This window comes from Balaenoptera acutorostrata, chromosome 12 (assembly GCF_949987535.1).
Source record: "Balaenoptera acutorostrata chromosome 12, mBalAcu1.1, whole genome shotgun sequence".
NCBI lineage: Eukaryota > Metazoa > Chordata > Mammalia > Artiodactyla > Balaenopteridae > Balaenoptera > Balaenoptera acutorostrata.
The window spans coordinates 73,116,001-73,134,161 of NC_080075.1; the positions used below are offsets into that span (position 1 = coordinate 73,116,001).

Consider the following 18,161-nt stretch of genomic DNA (forward strand, 5'->3'; position numbering starts at 1 on the left):
AAGGCAACCAGTGTCTTCCTGGGTATCTTATTATTTTTTTTTTTTTCTATAAACCACCTGGTACCGTGCACATGACCTGCCAAATGAGTTGCCATGCCATTTTTCATTCAAACACTTACAAAGGACTTTTGGCAGTGAATCAAATTCTGGTGTGCTCCCATGGTATGGGGAAACAGGGTAACACAGGCGCTTTGGCCCAGTATCATCCCAGGGACTTGGCATCCTTCACAAGCCCAATAATGGTATTTCCATCTGGCTCCGAAACCCCAGTAGAACTTATACACACAGCTCATTTCATTATAGTGAAGGGCTCTGTCCTAACTGCAGTGTTCTGGGTATTTCTTTTGGTCATGGGCTGCCTTATTTGCAGGAGGGTTGCTTATTTGGTGAGAGCTGGGAAGGTTCTCCGGCTGCCAACTATTTCCCCATTCTACCTAAAGTTCCCTCATTAAGGTTTTGATTTTTGGCGCTAAGAAGTACAAGTGACCCCATAGTACTGGTAGCAACAATTTCACTCACTCTTTAGTGTGAAAGTGTTTGATCAGATAACCCCCCCAACATCTGGCTGAGATCTAAGAGAAGGTAGATTAGTCTTGATGCAGATGGAAGGGTTTGAAGGCACAGTGGGCCAATCCAAAAGGTGGGGTTCCGGAGAGCCAGAGAGCAGCCTGCAGGTCCTTCAAAGACACACTGGCCTTGTACAGTCCTTTGAAATGTGATTTTGTGAGACCATGATTCCAACAGCCAAGGGTTCCAGTGTGAAGACGGGGCTGTGGGTTTCCAAAATGGTAACCAGGAGAATAGGTGACAAAGGGTGGGTGGGGAAAGCCTAGTCCCACCCCCACTCCTGCCTGCCTTTTGTATCTGATGTTTTCCCCTAATTATTCCTGTTTCAGATAACTCAGCCCAAAATTGTCCTGGGAAATTTGACACCAAAAACCTTGGTTTTGTTCCCACCAGGAGAGAGGACTGACTACTAGCTGTTGGGCCACTGAGGCTCCCATCTCTTAACATTTTTTTTTTTTTTTCTCTTAACATTTTTAATCTTCAGTCTCTGCTCAGGCCTCCCAGTGAGCTGCCGCCTGCCACCTAACACAAGTGAGGACCCAAAGCTGACTTTTTTAGCAACTGAAGCCTCATCCCAGCCACTGTGGAAGAAGAGGTCCCCTACCAAGCTCCCTCTTCTTTGAAGAAACACAACTGAGACCAAGTGAGAAGTAGCTACAGTTTAATACAAACCTGCACCAGAACACAACGAGTCGGGCTGTTTTGTTTTTGCCTCAGTCAGGTGGCCAAAGCACAGGACCATGTGTCATCTTGGGGTTGACACAATCTTAGCACCATGACATTTACAGAGGAGTGAGGAAGTCACTTGGGTGCTGGAGGCTCCATCCCGACCCCAGGCTGTGCCTGCCACCTGGGCAGCTGGAGGGGGTTTGGGTTTCCGAGTGGTTCTGTGGTTTCTGGGTCAGTATCGGAAAAGCCCTCATCACAGCACTGGCTTGACCGAGACCTACTGCGGACTCGTAGCACTACACACACGCGCACGCACACGCACACACAGTAGCACAATTTTCTGGTAACTTAACCCCACAAACCTAGAGAGCAGCTAAGGCAAGAACAACAGTATTTATTCAGCAAGTACAAGACCAGTTTGAGAGCTGCATTCAGTGCAACCAGAGACCCTTTTCATTCCAACCAAGAGCCAGTGGGGCTGGTGATGGGGCTGGCTGGAGCTCGGCACAGGGGCAGGGAATGGGTGGTAGGGGGTGACCTTTCATTTGGTTCCTTGAACCTCCTTCTGATTTTCATCTAGAAGCTCCTGGGCAAGGGTGGGTCTATGTAAGGGTCGGGGGTGAATGAAGCGGAAGGCCTTCGATGGACCACACCAACATGTGGTCTCCCAGAGCCACGGACCATGCATCTCTCGGGCGGAGGCACTCAGAGAAGGTAAAGCTTTCCTAGCCCAAGCAGGGATGCTCTGCCCCCTGGCCACCACCACTGCTTGGCTCTTTGGCATCTGCCCAAGGCCCATGACCCAGCAAGGGCTGAAAGGGATAAAGACGATGCGCACTGTACCACGGGGTCAGTGTCACACAATTTCCTAGGCTCAGACCCCACCGACTGTCCCCATGGCCACCACCCTCCATGAGTGTCTTTGTCGCCTCTGCTTCCTGGGTTAGTGTCTCAGTCCTCTCAGCCCCTGAGTGAGGAAGAGGAGCATGAGTGGAGAAGTGAGAATGTGGGGACAGCTCAAACCACGTGGCAGGCCTCCAACGAGTAACTGGCTCCGGCTCAAACAGTGATACGCGTCAGTTTGTTTACAAGAAAAATTTATCTACCTGTGCAAAACAAAGCAGAATGCCTACTGGGAGAGTAAGTCTTTTAGTTGGTTAAACTCTCAGGTGGGATCTGCAAGAGATGTCACTCCACTCCTCCTGTCCACAGCTAGGGTACACAGCCAAGCTCTTAAGGGCAGTCCTGGACATTTCCGGAGTCAGAAGGCCTAAGCTTTCTGGGCCACAGCTGTGAAATGGGGAGAATAATACACACTTTGTTATCATGAGGAGCAATTGAGAGCTCATACGTGAAAGGGCTTTGACAATGTGAAAAGCACTACAGAAATGTGCCGGGTATGACCACTGGCCCAAGAGTCCAGGAGCCGCGTGTCAGCCCGGGTGCTCAGACCAAGTGTGCAACATGATGTCACTCCCCGAGGGGGAACAAGGCTTACCAAGGGCAGCCTCTAGTGTTTCCATGGAAACCACCTGGAGCTTTGGAGGCAGGGAGGGCCCAAATGGGAGGAGATGGAGGCCACAGTGAGGTTAGGGTGAGGTGCTGACCACAGGAGACTGCAGCCCCTGAGCAGCGCTGTGGGCTACAGCCAGGTCCTGCTGGCCTGGCCTCCCACCTGGCATCTAGCCAGGCTGCTCCCCCAAGTCCCACCCCCATCTCTCTTAGCAGGCATGAGGCCTCTCGCCAATCACACGGAGGAGCGGCGGGGCCTCTGTCCAGTAGGCGGAAGCCTACAGGCGGCTGGGTGTGTGTGTGGGGTTAGTGCTGGGAGTGACCAGGGCCAGAGATGGGAAAGGCCACCCTGCTCCCTGAAGGTCTGCAGGGCCAGCATCCCGGGCACCCTCTCAGGATGCAGGAACCTAGACCAAGATGGGAGGGGAGGGACAGGAAGACTCCAGGAAGGGAGAAAAAGGGCCCTCGAGTCCAGTACCCCCCTCTCACCCCTGTCAGCGGTGCCCTAGGCTGTCTGGTTGGTGTCGATGCAGCATCTCCTAAGGTCCACATCTATTGCTGTTTCTATGCTATGCTAGTGACACGAAGCACCGTCATTTTTCACAGGATGCACAAACAAGTCAAACCAAACCACTGCGCAAACCAAACGTGCAAAACAAAATCATATACACGCGCCTGGCACCAGCCTCATGCCCGCCCGGCCAGCCCTTCTGGGCCTGGGACTCCCGGGGGGTGGCAGAGAGGAAGCAGCTGGCAAAGGGCGCAGAGTGTCCCAGCCACAACCAAACAGGGGCGGGAGATGAGTGGGGAAAAACGGGATGTCCTGGGCATGGCTGGGATGCTAACACCGGTCTGACTTGGGGAAAGTGACCACGGGGCCGAAGGGGATGGGGGAGGGAGTCCTTTTCTTTTAAAACACATCTGCTAAAGTGCTCTGGACAGCTGGCGGGTCAGCCAGGGGCAGGGCACTAAGGTCGGGCTTTCCCAAGGCCAGCCCAGAGGCGGGTGTGAGAGGAGGGGCGGGGCCAGGCTCTATGCATTGGGCTCTGTGCATAGCATGGGCCCCCGGGAAGCCTGCCGAGGCCAAGGCAGGAAAGGACTGCAGCAGGAGGAACACATCTCAAAGTGCCTGTTAGGGTCGGCTCGAAGCACAGTGAATCACGTGTCAGACATGGGGAGGGCTCCCCGTGTCCCGGGGCCCCCTCAGGTGGTGCGCTGCCCAGCCCGGCCTCTCCCGCCCCCTGCAGCTGTGGCCGGAGGGCGTGTGGGCTGGTGGCAGCGGTGCATCTTCACTTGGGGGGCTGGTCAGTGCCTTTACCAAATGCCACTTGACCTGCCTCCGGGGGGAGCGAGGATCCGAGCTGAGGCTCGCTTTGGAACATGGTCATCGATCTGAGAACCTGCAAGGAAGGAAGCAGAGGGTGAGCTCCCCTGGGTAATAAAACCAGGTCCTCCGTGCTTAGGATCTAATTTAATCCTCAATCCAACTCCATCCCATTTTACAGGTGGGGAAACTGAGGCTCAGGGAAGTTAACCTGGCTAATGTCACACAGTGTATAAGTGGTAGAACCTGGACTTGAACCCAGGTCTTCCTGGCTCAGAGCCTCCATGATTAACTGCCTTGCTACGCCACCTTCACTGCTGTCAGCCCTGGGGGTATGGTCTCTCGCCAAGCACACGGACCAGGGAGCTGCCTGTTAGCAAGTGGGCCTTTGCACATATGCCTCAGTGGGCAAGAGAGCGAGAAGGAAGGGTGAGCCACTGCTTTGGAAAATTAAAGAACAACACCCCAAAGGCCCCCACGTCTTGAAGTCCCGAGACTTAGAAAAGAAGGTCTGGGGACTTCCCTGGCAGTGCAGTGGTTAAGACTCCATGCTTCCACTGCAGGGGGTATGGGTTCGATCCCTGGTCGGGGAAATAAGATTCCCGCATGCCCTGTGGTGCAGCCAAAAATAAATAAATAAATAAATAAATTGAAAAAAAGAAAAGAAGGTCTGTGCCCCAGGGAGTGTGGTGGGACATTCTTCAGCCTGTCCCATTTAGAACAGACAAGGTTTGGGGCGGAGGGAAGGTGAGAGGCTGCCTGATATCTGCTGAACCTGAGAGCAGTTCCGCCCAGTCTTGGCTCTGCACGAGACTTGGGTGGGAGCAGAAGCCAGGGGCCAGAGGGGGCTCGCAGCTCTGGGGGCTTTGCTGCTTCTCCCGGGACTGGCGGCTGCAGGAAGGGGCAGGCCCAGGCAGCCGTGGGGAGCTCCACCTCCTGGACTGGCGAGGCCGGGGCTCCCACTGACACTCCGCCCCGCAGACCCCTTTCTGACTCCCTGCACTCGGTCCCGTCGCTGGTGGGAGTAGCAGTGCCCCTCAGGCTGGGGGAGAAGGTCTCTCCGTAATGAGACTGGCTCTGAGACGATGGGGAGGGCGGTGGAGAGGACCCCTCTCCACAGGTGGTCAGCTCCTCAGTCAGGAGCCACCTGAGCTGCTGCCAGCACACGGCTGGGCACAGAGGAAGCTCAGCGGGCAGCCGTGGCCCTCGGCTCCCCTCTGGTTTAGGTCTTGGCCTCTCATCTTAGGACAGTTTGTGGCTGCGTCTCACCTCCCCCAGGATCTTGCTCCTCTCACCTGCCGGCCCCAGCACGGCTCTTGCAGAGCGGAGGCTCGGTCTGCGCCAGGGCTAGTCGTGAAGGCCGTTCAGTGAGACCCGGCCCCTGCCCCTTTCAAGTAGGGGTCATGGTTTCCAGCAAAGCTGCTTGCAGGACTGAGGCATCTTACAGTCTCTGCCTGCTCTCCAGTGAGGCTCGCCGTTTATGCCGCAATGACCTCTACCTTTAACTACGGCCAAGCACCTGGGACACACGCCGTCGACGATAAAGTCTCTAAGCATAGACACACCCCATATATTCTATGTTGTATTACATACAGTACAATTCCTGGCAGAAAAGAAGGTGGCAGACGAGCAAACCTGAGGCTAAGATGAGGGAGGAAAGGGTATAAGGGAAATACCACGACTTTCAGCGAGGCGGGTGAGGAGCGGGGTGGGAAATGGGGGTGCAGACCCACGTAGCACAGAGTTAATGCTTCTGCGCTCAGATCGTCTCTGGGGCATCCCTATGTGCAGGGCCCTCAAGATATCTCAAGGGATGAAACTATTTGAACTTAGAAACCATGGGGAAAGGCCCAAAAGGGCCATGGCCTGTTAGAGTGGCTGGTGCCCAGGGACTGGGAGAGCCCTGCCAATATTTGTGTGTCTACAACGTGGGGCCCAGCAGTCATCACCGGGCAGGGGATCAGGGAGGGATGGAGAAGATGGAGAGGAAAGCAGCATAAAACCCTCTGCCGGGGTGGGGTTCCTAGTCCCTCTGCCCTCCTCCTGTCCCCTCACTCTGGTGGAGATGCAGGTGCCAGGCCAAGTGGCCCTTGCTCTTACCAGAGAGGCTGAAGCTGGATTCATGAAGGTCCCTCATGCCTCCGTGCCGGGTAACAGGCCGGGTAGGAGTGTCTGCGAGTGGCGTTCCCATCTCTTTTTTCCCAGGATGCACAACGACAGCTACATCCCCCAGGTAGGGAGTGCGGTCCACTCCCTTCACCTTTAAGGTCTAGTGAAGGTGGAGAGCAGAAAAAGGGAAAAGATGATGCCATCAGAGCACAGACACCATCAACCATCAGGGCCAAGTCACCACCACCACCAGAGCCTCCTTGATGGCTGATAAGACTTTGGACGCTGCCACTCTTCTTAGGACCCAAATTACTGCATGTGACAAAGCCTTCCTACATCTTGAACCCAGGGGTAGAGAATCTGCTTGTACCTCCTAAATAGTGCATATGTGTGTGAGTGTTTGCATGCATGTGCATAGAGATATTCACTGACTCCCCTTGACATTGGTGGAATGTTTTCCAAGGTAGCGGGTAGACTTCTGAGGTATTCAGCTTTAGAGAGCATCCCTCACACGGAGCAATGTCGTCCCCTCACTTGCCAGGCTCTCAAGAGGCCAGGCCTTTTATTGTGATCTGACAACTTTGTGGGAATAGAGGTTAAATACAGCTGATTTGGAGATTAGAATCCCCCAGCAGCAATAGTAGTTAATTTTGTACTTACAAAGGCAATAGAGTTAAGAGCCTATATTCTACAACCAGACTGCCTAGGTTCCACTCCTAGCTCTGTTACTTGTAAGCTGTGTGACCTTGTGCAAGTTATGTTACCTCTCTGTGCGTGTTTTCTTATTTATAAGAATACAGAGTTGTTATGAGATCAAATGAAATAGAACACGTAAAGCTCTGGCACATGGTGAGTGACATGTAAGTACCAGCAGCTGTTATTATTGCAGGGGTGGTTTCGGGGCTTAACCATATTACAAAGTTCTGCTGCGAGAGGAAGTGTGTTGGAGCGTCTGCATAAGGTCTGAAGGGGCAGCATAAATAATCTACACCCCAGGCACTCTTCAGGGACATAACCTCAATCTCCTTGCTGCACAATGCTTGCTGAAACCCTTGTTGAGAGAAAGAACAGATAAGGGTGATTTCTGGAAGGCTCTTCAGCTTACATATTCCTTTGTATTCTCCAACAGATCTGTAGTTGAGCTCAGTCCTCAGAATGTCAAAACTGGTCTGAAGTGTTTTAGCCTTTACCAGGCTGCACTTTGGGGGTTCCGGGGGTGAAGGGTGGGAGTACAGACCTGATGAATCCTGGTTGAGTGACCTTGGCAGGACCCGGCTCCCGGCAGCCCCTTGTTTTGGCTTTATACACTGGTCCCAACCCCAGAGCTGCTTTCTTTCCTGAGGACCCGGCTCTGTAGGGACTGCTTATTTATAATTTTGGGGAAATGAAGTTTTTTGCGTACCTGTATTCTGTTACATAAGGGCTATACCAGAGAATAGGGAATAGAATTGGCTTTTTCTTGACGACCTTATGTTGTCATTATAATAAGTGCTTTGGATAAAGGGCCTCTGAGTTGAATTTATATCAGTCCTAGAAGCTGAGCTCTTCCACTATGTCTGGCTCTAAGAGCGGTCTGCTGTGAATTGGTATCTGTCTGACATTGTTGTGAGGTTGGTTTTTATTTATTTATTTATTTTTATTATTTTTGGCTGCGTTGGGTCTTCATTGCTGCCCGTGGGCTTTTCTAGTTGCCGCGAACAGGGGCTACACTTCGTTGCGGTGCGCGGGCTTCTCATTGCGGTGGCTTCTCTTGTTTCAGAGCACGGGCTCTAGGCGCACGGGCTTCAGTAGTTGTGGCACAAGGGCTCAGTAGTTGTGGCTCGTGGGCTCTAGAGCACAGGCTCAGTAGTTGCGGCGCACGGGCTTAGCTGTTCCGCGGCATGTGGGATCTTCCTGGACCAGGGATCGAACCCATGCCCCCTGCATTGGCAGGCGGATTCCTAACCACTGCGCTACCAGGGAAGTCCCAGGTTGGTTTTTAGAAGGGCTTCAAACACTTTCTCTGCCCTCTTTTGATCCTATTTCCTGACTAAAACATCTCTTTTTGGGAAAGCCACAGAACTGTTTAAAGATTTTTTTTTTTCAAATGAGATATAATTCACATACCATAAAATTCACCATTTAAAAGAGTACATTTCAGGGGTGTTTAGTGTAATTCACAAGTTTGTGCCACCAACACTGTGTAATTCCAAAATATTTTCATCACCCCCAAAAGAATCTCCATCCCCGTGAGCAGTCACTCCCATTCTCCCCTCTGGCCAGCCCTAAGCAACCACTAATCTATTTTCTGTCTATGGATTTGCTTCTTCTGAACATTTCATACGAATGGAATCATATAATATGTGGTCTTTTGTGACTGGATTCTTTCACTTAGCATGATGTTTTTAAGGGTCATGCATATTGTATGTAGCATATATTAGCACTCCATTCCCTTTTATGGCTGAATAATATTCCATTGTATGGATACACCACATTTTGTTTACTCAGTAGTTGATGGACGTTTACGTTGTTCCCACTTTTCGGCCTTTATGAATAACGCTGCTATGACATTCATGTATAAGATTTTGTGTAGACATATATTTTCATTTTTCTTGACTATGTATATACCCGAGAGTGGCATTGCTGAGTTACTTTGGCAACTCTATATCTAACATTTTGGGAAATGCCAAACTGTTTTCCAAAGTGGCTGCACCATTTTACATTCATCTGACGATGAATGAGGGTTCCAATTTCTCCATATCCTCACTGACGCTTGTTATTTTCCGTTCTCTTATTTTAAATCATTGCCACCCTTGGTCAGGTAGTCGTGTGTGTGAAGGTGTCGCTCTTACAGCTCTTTGTGGTACATCCCCCAGAGGTGGGGCTGAGGTCTTCTGCCATTGTCCACATCTGGGAAGCATATTGGAGATGGGACCATTCACCTACCCGAGAGATCCTGAGTTCGCTTTTGAATTGAACACTGGGATAACTAAAGCCATGCTTTTTTTTTTAGGTAATCCAAGTCTGCTCCCTGATAGAACACCTGCATTTGGGCTGGGGCTCCCAGGCCCTTGGTCATGATATTTCTAAGAACACCCACCCTTTCTAGACAGAATCTGGAAATAGCTAGGCAGGAGCATTTTGAACCATAATAATAGCTAGGCAGGAGCATTTTGAACCATAATAAATTTAATAATAGAGGAAGGGAAGGGGAAACCTCATGATGCTTTCACCCGTCAGTTTTGTCAGATTTGTTCTTTTCTGATGATTTGGGTTCTCCACCCAGAGGCCAGGGCTGCAGTTGGTTCCCAGCACCCGGAGTTGTCAGGAAGGACAGGACAGCTCTCAAAGATAAGGCTGGACAATCAATCCCCAAGCAACGAGGGAATAGCCAGCCTCCTTTTGGGTGAAACTCTACCCAGAGTTCAGTACCCCTGGGGATAAGGTGGAGCCCCAAGCTTCAGTGAACACCGAGGGTGTTTATGGAATCCGAGGACTGGATGAAACTCTCACGATAAGACCTCAGGCCACACCCTCATGGCCGTGAGCTAGTCCTGGCTTGACCACTCCACTGAGGGGCCCAGACTCAGCAAAGCCCACCTGGCCTACTGCAGTCACAGGGCGGCTGTGGGGAGTTTGGGGAAAGAGCATCTCCAGGGCAAATATGACAACCCAGGCCAAGCCAGGAGTCCCCTGCCCCGAGGGACGACAAGAGAAGCCTGGATGCCAGGGATAGCTATGAGTACCTCATAGTGTCCCTGGGCTCCGAGGGAGTTGGGGACCCTTCCCAATAAATTTTACTTTGTTACAGGTGCTCCTTTTCTACTATTTTGATTGTTCCCAAAGTGACTATTCAGGCAATAAGATTTGGGGGAAAGACAGAGTGAGAACATCTTTGAGATTTAAAAGTCATATAAGATGCCGCCGCCAGGGGCCTTCAACCTCTTCCCACACGTTTTTTCCGCCCCCGCCCCTCACCTTACCTTTTCTCTCTGGACCAGCTTCTTGTAGACAGTGTCTGGGAAGGACCTCAAGGGGCAGAACTTGCCGGTGCCCTCAGCGCACATGAAGACGCCATTCTCGTACACGACCCGCCCCCGGCTGATGGTGACCAGTGGGACACCATGGCAGCGCATGTTCTCGTACAGGTTGAAGTCTCCTCCCTGCACCTGGGTGCTGGCTGAGATGGTCCTGGTGGGAAGGCAGTGGCGGGAGAGAACACTCTGAGAGGAGGTAAAGATGTCACAGCTCAACAGAAGGGAAGGTACTTAGTGGGAAGGGATGATGCTCAATGGGAAAAGGTGATGCTCAGTGCAAAGGGATGCTGCTCAGTGGGAAGGGAAGATGCTCAGTGGGAAGGGATAATGTTCAGTGGGAAGGGAAGATGCTCAGTGAGGAGGGAAGATGTTCAGTGGGAAGGGAAGATGCTCAGTGAGGAGGGAAGATGCTCAGTGAGGAGGGAAGATGTTCAGTGGGAAGGGAAGATGCTCAGTGGGAAGGGAAGATGCTCAGTGAGGAGGGAAGATGCTCAGTGGGAAGGGAAGATGCTCAGTGAGGAGGGAAGATGCTCAGTGGGAAGGGAAGATGCTCAGTGGGAAGGGAAGATGCTCAGTGGGAAGGGAAGATGTTCAGTGGGAAGGGAAGATGCTCAGTGGGAAGGGAAGATGCTCAGTGGGAAGGGAAGATGCTCAGTGAGGAGGGAAGATGCTCAGTGGGAAGGGAAGATGCTCAGTGAGGAGGGAAAATGCTCACTGGGAAGGGAAGATGCTCAGTGAGGAGGGAAGATGCTCAGTGGGAAGGGAAGATGCTCAGTGGGAAGGGAAGATGCTCAGTGGGAAGGGAAGATGCTCAGTGAGGAGGGAAGATGCTCAGTGGGAAGGGAAGATGCTCAGTGAGGAGGGAAGATACTCACTGGGAAGGGAAGATGCTCAGTGAGGAGGGAAGATGCTCAGTGGGAAGGGAAGATGCTCAGTGGGAAGGGAAGATGCTCAGTGGGAAGGGATGATGTTCAGTGGGAAGGGAAGATGCTCAGTGGGAAGGGATGATGTTCAGTGGGAAGGGATGATGTTCAGTGGGAAGGAAGATGCTCAGTGGGAAGGGAAGATGCTCAGTGAGGAGGGAAGATGCTCAGTGGGAAGGGAAGATGCTCAGTGAGGAGGGAAGATGATGCTCAGTGGGAAGGGAAGATGCTCAGTGGGAAGAGAAGATGCTCAGTGAGGAGGGAAGATGATGCTCAGTGGGAAGGGAAGATGCTCAGTGGGAAGGGAAGATGCTCAGTGGGAAGGGAAGATGTTCAGTGGGAAGGGAAGATGCTCAGTGAGGAGGGAAGATGTTCAGTGGGAAGGGAAGATGCTCAGTGAGGAGGGATGATGTTCAGTGGGAAGGGAAGATGCTCAGTGAGGAGGGAAGATGCTCAGTGGGAAGGGAAGATGTTCAGTGAGGAGGGATGACCCCCAAAGGCTAGGATGGACTGTGTCCCCCCAAATTCATATGTTGAAGTCCTAGCCCCCAGTACCTCAGAATGTGACTGTATTTGGAGATAGGGCCTTTAAAGAACTAATTAAAGTGAAATGAGGTCATATAGGTAGATCCTAATCCAATCAAATGGGTGTCCTGATAAGAAGAGGAAATTGAGACACCAGAAGTGCACACACAGAGGAAGTGCCATGTGAAGACAGAGGGAGAAGATGGCCATCTACAAACCAAGGAGAGAGGCCTCAGAATGAAATCAACTCTGCTGACACCTTGATCTTGGACTTCTAGCCTCCAGAACTGTGAGAAAATAAATTTCTACTGTTTAAGCCTCCCGTTTGTGGTATTTTGTTATGGCAGCCCTAGCTGCCTAATACACTGGGCTACACTCTAAGGGTCTTTCTGCCAATAGCAATCACTAACAGCCACACCTGCAACAGCAGCAGGGACCAGCCCCAGGCTGGATGCAGAACCCGGCTTCTCAAGTGCCCTAATGGAGAAGCAGTGTGGGGATCCCAGCAGGGAGGTGCGTTTCTTTGCAATTCAACTTTTTATCTTCAAAATCCCAGCACATTTTTGTCTATCTTGTTCACTACTAGCTTCTGCACCTAGAAAAGTGCTCAGCAAATGGTGGCAGTTTTCTATTTGTTGAGTGACTGAATGAAATTTAATATTAAAAAACAATTCCCATTACCCTGCTCAAATCTCTGAGTAAAGATGATGCCCTGGGGCTTCCCTGGTGGCGCAGTGGTTGGGAATCTGCCTGCCAGTGCAGGGGACACGGGTTCGAACCCCGATCCGGGAAGATCCCACATGCCGCGGAGCAGCTAAGCCCGTGCACCACAACTACTGAGCCTGCACTCTAGAGCTCGCGAGCCACAATGACTGAGCCCCCGTGCCACAACTACTGAAGCCTGTGCACCTAGAGCCCATGCTTTGCAACAAGAGAAGCCACAGCAATGAGAAGCCAGCGCACCGCAAGGAAGAGTAGTCCCCGCTCGCCGGAACTAGAGAAAGCCTCCGTGCAGCAATGAAGACCCAACGCAGCCAAAAACAAATAAATTAAATAAATAAATTAAAAAAAAAAAGATGACGCTCATAACAGATGAGTTATCCTGTGGTTTGATAACTCCTGATGCACTTCATTTACCCACTCAACTTGTGTTCATTAATGCCATGGGTGTCAAGCACTGTGTGCTCAAGGGGACCCACACCCTCAACGAGAGAAGCAGAGTGGGCGGAAGAGTCTGGAACTGAGTGTCAGGACGTCTATCTGGTTCAGCCAATTATTAGCTATGTCATGTGGGAAGTCCCTCTACTCTCTGCTCTTAGTTTCTTCAACAGTAAACTGGAAATAAGAACTTTAGGCTTAAGTGCTTCTTGGGGCTATGTGAAAAGCAAACGAGATAGTTGATGTGACCTAGCTCTGAAAAACTGTAAAGTGCTGTGCACATGGAGCTGCACTATAGCAGATCTTCAGACCTTCTTGTTCACTGTTGCATTCCTAGTGCTTGGACCATGGCAAGCCCTCAAGTATTTGTTGAATTGAACACACCTTAGGGTCATCTTGCTCTATGCTATAAGTAGTGCAAAGATGATATGCTTTTGGAGTTCTGTAATATCAGGTCCTTAAAATCCCAAGTCCCTCTAGCCCTGGAGACTAGCAGCAGGTTTTACTTTGTAGCTTCTGGGTCCCACACCACCACGTCGGCATCGGCTCCAGGGATGATGCGGCCCTTGCGGGGATACAGGTTGAGAATCTTCGCTGCATTGGAACTGGTAACAGCCACAAAACGGTTCTCATCCATCTTTCCTCCAACCTGAAACATTGCAAAAGAGTTAGGTCAACCGAGGCCCTGTGTGTGTGCCTCAAACCCCGGGTCACCCTTGACCCTGTCCTGAGGGCTTTTAGTTGGTTAGAACAATGGTGTTGAGAAGGACAATGTCACGGGCATCATTTCAGATGAGCCAACCTGCTAGGCTTGGTTCCTTGTTACTCCTCTCTCCTTCTTGCAGCAACGGGGGCGGGTGGGCCCTTGTTCTAAAAGGTTGCTTTCCTGGTGCGAATCTACCTCCTGTTTGTAAAACCAGGTCTACTCGGTACTCACTCTGGATAAATCAGGAGCTTCCCTGCATCCACGAAGGGACATATATTCTCTGCTGGAAAGGCATCTTATCGTCCCACCCACGAAGGCACCGTGGACTCTTTTCAAAGGGGATTCCGGAGCTGCCTCATGGGTCTTCCCTGAGCTGGTTGTTTAGGCTTGAGGATTTCAAATCTCTTTGGGCTCATACTTTGTGCTGCATCTAATCTGTGATAGGTCAAGACCAAAACTACTTATTCTTCATGGGCAGAACAGGAGGTATTCAAATGAAGTCCCAGTCTCTATCTTTATTATTGGACAAAAGATATCAAGATCTCTAAAAAGGTTCATATCCCTTGGCCCAGAAATCCACCTCTAGGAATCTGTCCTCAGGAAATAATTAGAAATGCTGATGTACACTCATGAACAAAGAGATTCTCTGCAGCATTATTTCTAAGAGCAAAAATTTGAAACAGCTGAAAGTTCCAAACATCATGGAAGGATTAATTGAAGTATGGTACTTCCTTTGGAGGGAATATTATTTAGCCATTAAAAATACGTTTTTAAAGAATTTTTACTGATATAGGAAGACACTCAAAATATACTGTTAAATGAAAAGAAGATGAACCCAGTAATTAAAATAATATAGAGTACATGCATAGAGCTGGAAAGAAATACACCAAAATATTAATAATTTCCCAGTATGGAATTATGGGTTTTTTTCCTAATATTTTTCCATATTTTCCAAATTTTTATGCTAGGCCTTATTACCTTTCAGATCAGGAAAAAAAAAAAGACTTTTTCTGTTTTCCTTTTGAGTGAAACAGGAGCTGTGGTTGACCCAGCCCTCCTAAGGGTGAAAATTCTTCTGAGGCCCAGAGTGGGGAGGGGTCCCGGGAGCATACCACTCCTCTCTCCCAGATGACGCTCATGCGGTCCTGCACGCCGCTCACGCCATGTGGGATCTTGGTGAAGTCCTCCTTGCCCATAGCTTTCTGCTTCGTGGTGAAAGGCCGGTGATCTGAGGCCACAATGTTCAGAGTATCACTGGGTAGAGAGAAGGACATGAACAGTGAGGGGAGGGGAGGCCAGGGTCCCAGAGGGTGGGGACAGGGACAGCGAAAAACCTTCACTTGGAAACCCGGCAAAGCTGGTTTCAATCTCGGCTCTGCCACTTCATAGCTGTATGACCTCTAGCGAGTTATCTGTGAGAACCTCAGTTTACACATCTGCAGAATGAGCATATGTGCCAACTGTGGCACAGAATGCCAGCGTCACGGGAGACACTGAGAGCCTTTGGATGTTAAGAGAACTAACAGGTGGAGAAAAATTGAACTTAAGAGTTTAACTAAGGGCTTCCCTGGTGGCACAGTGGTTAAGAATCCGCCTGCCAATGCAGGGGACACAGGTTCAAGCCCTGGTCTGGGAAGATCCCACATGCCGCGGGGCAACTAAGCCCGTGCACCACAACTACTGAGCCTGTGTGCCACAACTACTGAGCCCGTGTGCCATAACTACTGAAGCCCGCGCGCCTAGAGCCCGTGCTCCACAAGAGAAGCCACCACAATGAAGCCTGCACACCGCAACGAAGAGTAGCCCCCACTCGCCGCAACTAGAGAAAGCCCGCGTGCAGCAACGAAGACCCAACGCAGCCAAAAATAAATAAATAAATAAATAAAATTTTAAAAAAGAGTTTAACTAAAGTGACAGGGTTGAGGTAGTTTTACTTCCATGGAACCATATGCCGACTCCCTCTCATCTCCCCCCTCAACCCGCGCCAGGCCCTGCTGGCAATAAGCATGTGCTTGGTAAAACACTCAAGTTCCAATGTTAAGCTTTGCTTGGACGTGAGGGCTCTCCTGGCCCAGCAGGGAAGAGCAAGGACAAGACGGAAGAGAAGTCTACCTTGATGAACCAGCAACGACATGCCAGTGGTTCATCGCCGCTGCCATCCGTGAACATGGTCCTCAGATGGTTGCTGAGGTTATGGTGGGTAAGGCACGGCCAGGCTCTCGAGGGGTTCCCGGGCCACTCAGAACTCGGGGCAGAGACTTACATTGGTGACAGTGCACATGGCATGCCACTCTGTGGCATGGGCTGGTAGCTCCCTGCGCCAAAGACGCTGCTCTGGGCCCTCTCAGAGACTGCGGGAGGGGCTCTTCCACAGAGCAGAGGGTTTATTCTAGGGTATCCTGGGGATCCCCACATCCCCCAGACCTGCAGAACCCACCAGAGATAAACAGAATCTTTAGGTTTTCACTTCCTCCTCAGGGATCCTCCAGACACCCGGGTAGGGCTCAGATCAGAAGATGCCCATCAGAGTCGTGGGTTGAGGGTCTGGGACCCCAGGACCCGATGCTTTAACTGACGAGTCTTACTGAGCACCCACTTTTCTAAAAACGCCCCTACACAAGTAAGTGCTCACTAGGCAAGAGTGAATGGGGGGGGCACATTCTAGAAGGGCTTTTGGGGTCCCCTGATGCTGCCCTGAATCTGGGAGGTATGACAGACCCATCCCTACTCTTTAAAGTTTAAAACACCACTCCCTTTTGTTAAGTACTTTAAAAATATATATGTTCAAATGAAAAAATTTCTGATCCCTTTGAGAAGTCAGATTTTAAATAAAGGACAAATCCTTATATCTATAGATTGTACTTATTACCCTGGTATATTCGAAGAAACCACATCCTAAAGTAGATCATTATGAAGCAGCTCATATTTTCTTATAGAAATATGATAATTGGCATCTGGGTTTTCTATCAAGTATTTTGTGTAATACCAATTATCATCAATAATGTCATAGAAGCAAAATTATAGTAATCATAAATTCCTAAAAATGTAAAAACTATGCTCCAAATTCTATAAAACTGCACGCGTTTACAATATGCACTGATTAAAAAAGGGATTCAGGGACTTCCCTGGTGGCGCAGTGGTTAAGACTCTGTGCTTCCAATGCAGGGGGCCTGGGTTCGATCCCTGATCCGGGAACTAGATCCCACATGCCGCAACTCAGAGTTTGTGTGCTATAACTAAGGAGCCAGTGAGTCGCAACTAAGGAGCCCATGAGCTGCAACGAAGGAGCCCGCCTGCTGCAACTAAGACCTGATGCAACCAAATAAATAAATAAATAAATATTAAAAAATGGGATTCAAACTATTCTCATAATAGTTCACATGAAATTGTAATTCTATTTAAATGAATAGAATTTAGTTAAATAATTTAAATAAATTTGACAAAATAGGCTAGATATAAAAACTTAAATTATTCGATTAATAATACTTTTCTTCCCCTGCCTATTTAAATTTGTGTGGGTTTGGGCACTGTAATTTGGGTGGGTTGGGGGTTTTACTACCTTTTTGTTCTTTCAGGAAATTTGCTTGTGGCAAGCAGAGGTATTTCAAAAGATTCTTTGACCTTGGAACTGAGCCCAAATTCTTATAGTGGGTTCTTGATACTTGTTTGTTTTTGTTGTGTTGATAATGATGAAAAGGAGGCTGGTTTTTCCCAACAACAAGCATTTTTAAAAGAAAGAGCTGATCTGGCATTTCTCCCTTTCCTCTCTCAAATTGGTTAAATTCGTCAGAGCTGCCACTGCTCAGAATCACAGCAAAACTATGGGACAGACTTTAATTACTGCCACTGTGCCACAGCATATCCTGCCCCTCCAGGGCCCACCTTCACCCCGGGACCCTACTGCCTGCACTCCAGTTGTATTTGGAAAGCCCCAAGCTGCTCTTTCGGTTGTTAATGTAGCAAGATGTGGAGTGGAAATTTTCCAGTTGTTAGCCAGCCAGGACTGAAAGCTAAGGACATGGATGAAATAAAAGCCCCATTATCTAACGACAGCCACCTCCAACTGGGGCTGGTCACTTCCCTCAACACCCCCCCACCATCACCCTAACAGAGGTGTATCACCACCCCCAGGTCTTGTAAAAGCAGAAGACAGGGAGGGCGACTGAGGTGTTGGCAGAATGGTGAGTCCTGCAGTCTCTCCCTTCTTCCTCTTTTCATGGGTTGAATGGTGCTTTCCTCTCCCCCAGCTAGTCTCAAGAGGGGACATTTCAAGTGGTTCACCTGTGGAGAACAGAGGTGACAGCAGCGGGCACCTGCCTGGGTGGTGGACGGGTGGGCCTGCCTGAGCCTCTGGGTGAGGAGAGCCAGGGGTGGGGGCCAGCCTGCCCTCCCACCGTAGGGAGTGGCAAAGCCGTGCGAGCTTGCTCTGGGCCCAGATACTGTAGAAGGTGGCCAGGCTTAAGCTGCTTGGCCAGATTCTTGTTCACAGGGAATTGCTAGTTCTGGAAGCCGGGAAGGTACGGGAAGAAGAGGTCAAGCTGGACTCCATCTCCTGTGTCAGAGGATTGCGTGAGGGTGGCTCAAGAGAGCCTGTATCTGGGCACATGCCCCATACAAGGAGGGCCCCAAAGGCCAGTCACTTTCAGCCAGAG

The 18,161-nt window shown here is 50.2% G+C and overlaps 1 protein-coding gene across 1 annotated transcript in view; it reads right to left on the reverse strand.

Moving 5' to 3' along the window:
• Positions 1–1,220: 1,220 nt before the first annotated feature.
• Positions 1,221–18,161, reverse strand: part of DPYSL5 (dihydropyrimidinase like 5) — a 90,587-nt gene continuing 73,646 nt past the window's right edge. Inside the window, exons 9-14 of the mRNA XM_057557807.1 lie at positions 14,622–14,763; positions 13,310–13,452; positions 10,144–10,351; positions 6,173–6,341; positions 4,067–4,148; positions 1,221–2,526 (exon numbers count right to left, since the gene is read on the reverse strand). Coding sequence (XP_057413790.1) covers positions 2,394–2,526; positions 4,067–4,148; positions 6,173–6,341; positions 10,144–10,351; positions 13,310–13,452; positions 14,622–14,763 — 877 coding nt within the window. The 3' untranslated portion in view covers positions 1,221–2,393. The remainder of the gene's footprint in view (positions 2,527–4,066; positions 4,149–6,172; positions 6,342–10,143; positions 10,352–13,309; positions 13,453–14,621; positions 14,764–18,161) is intronic.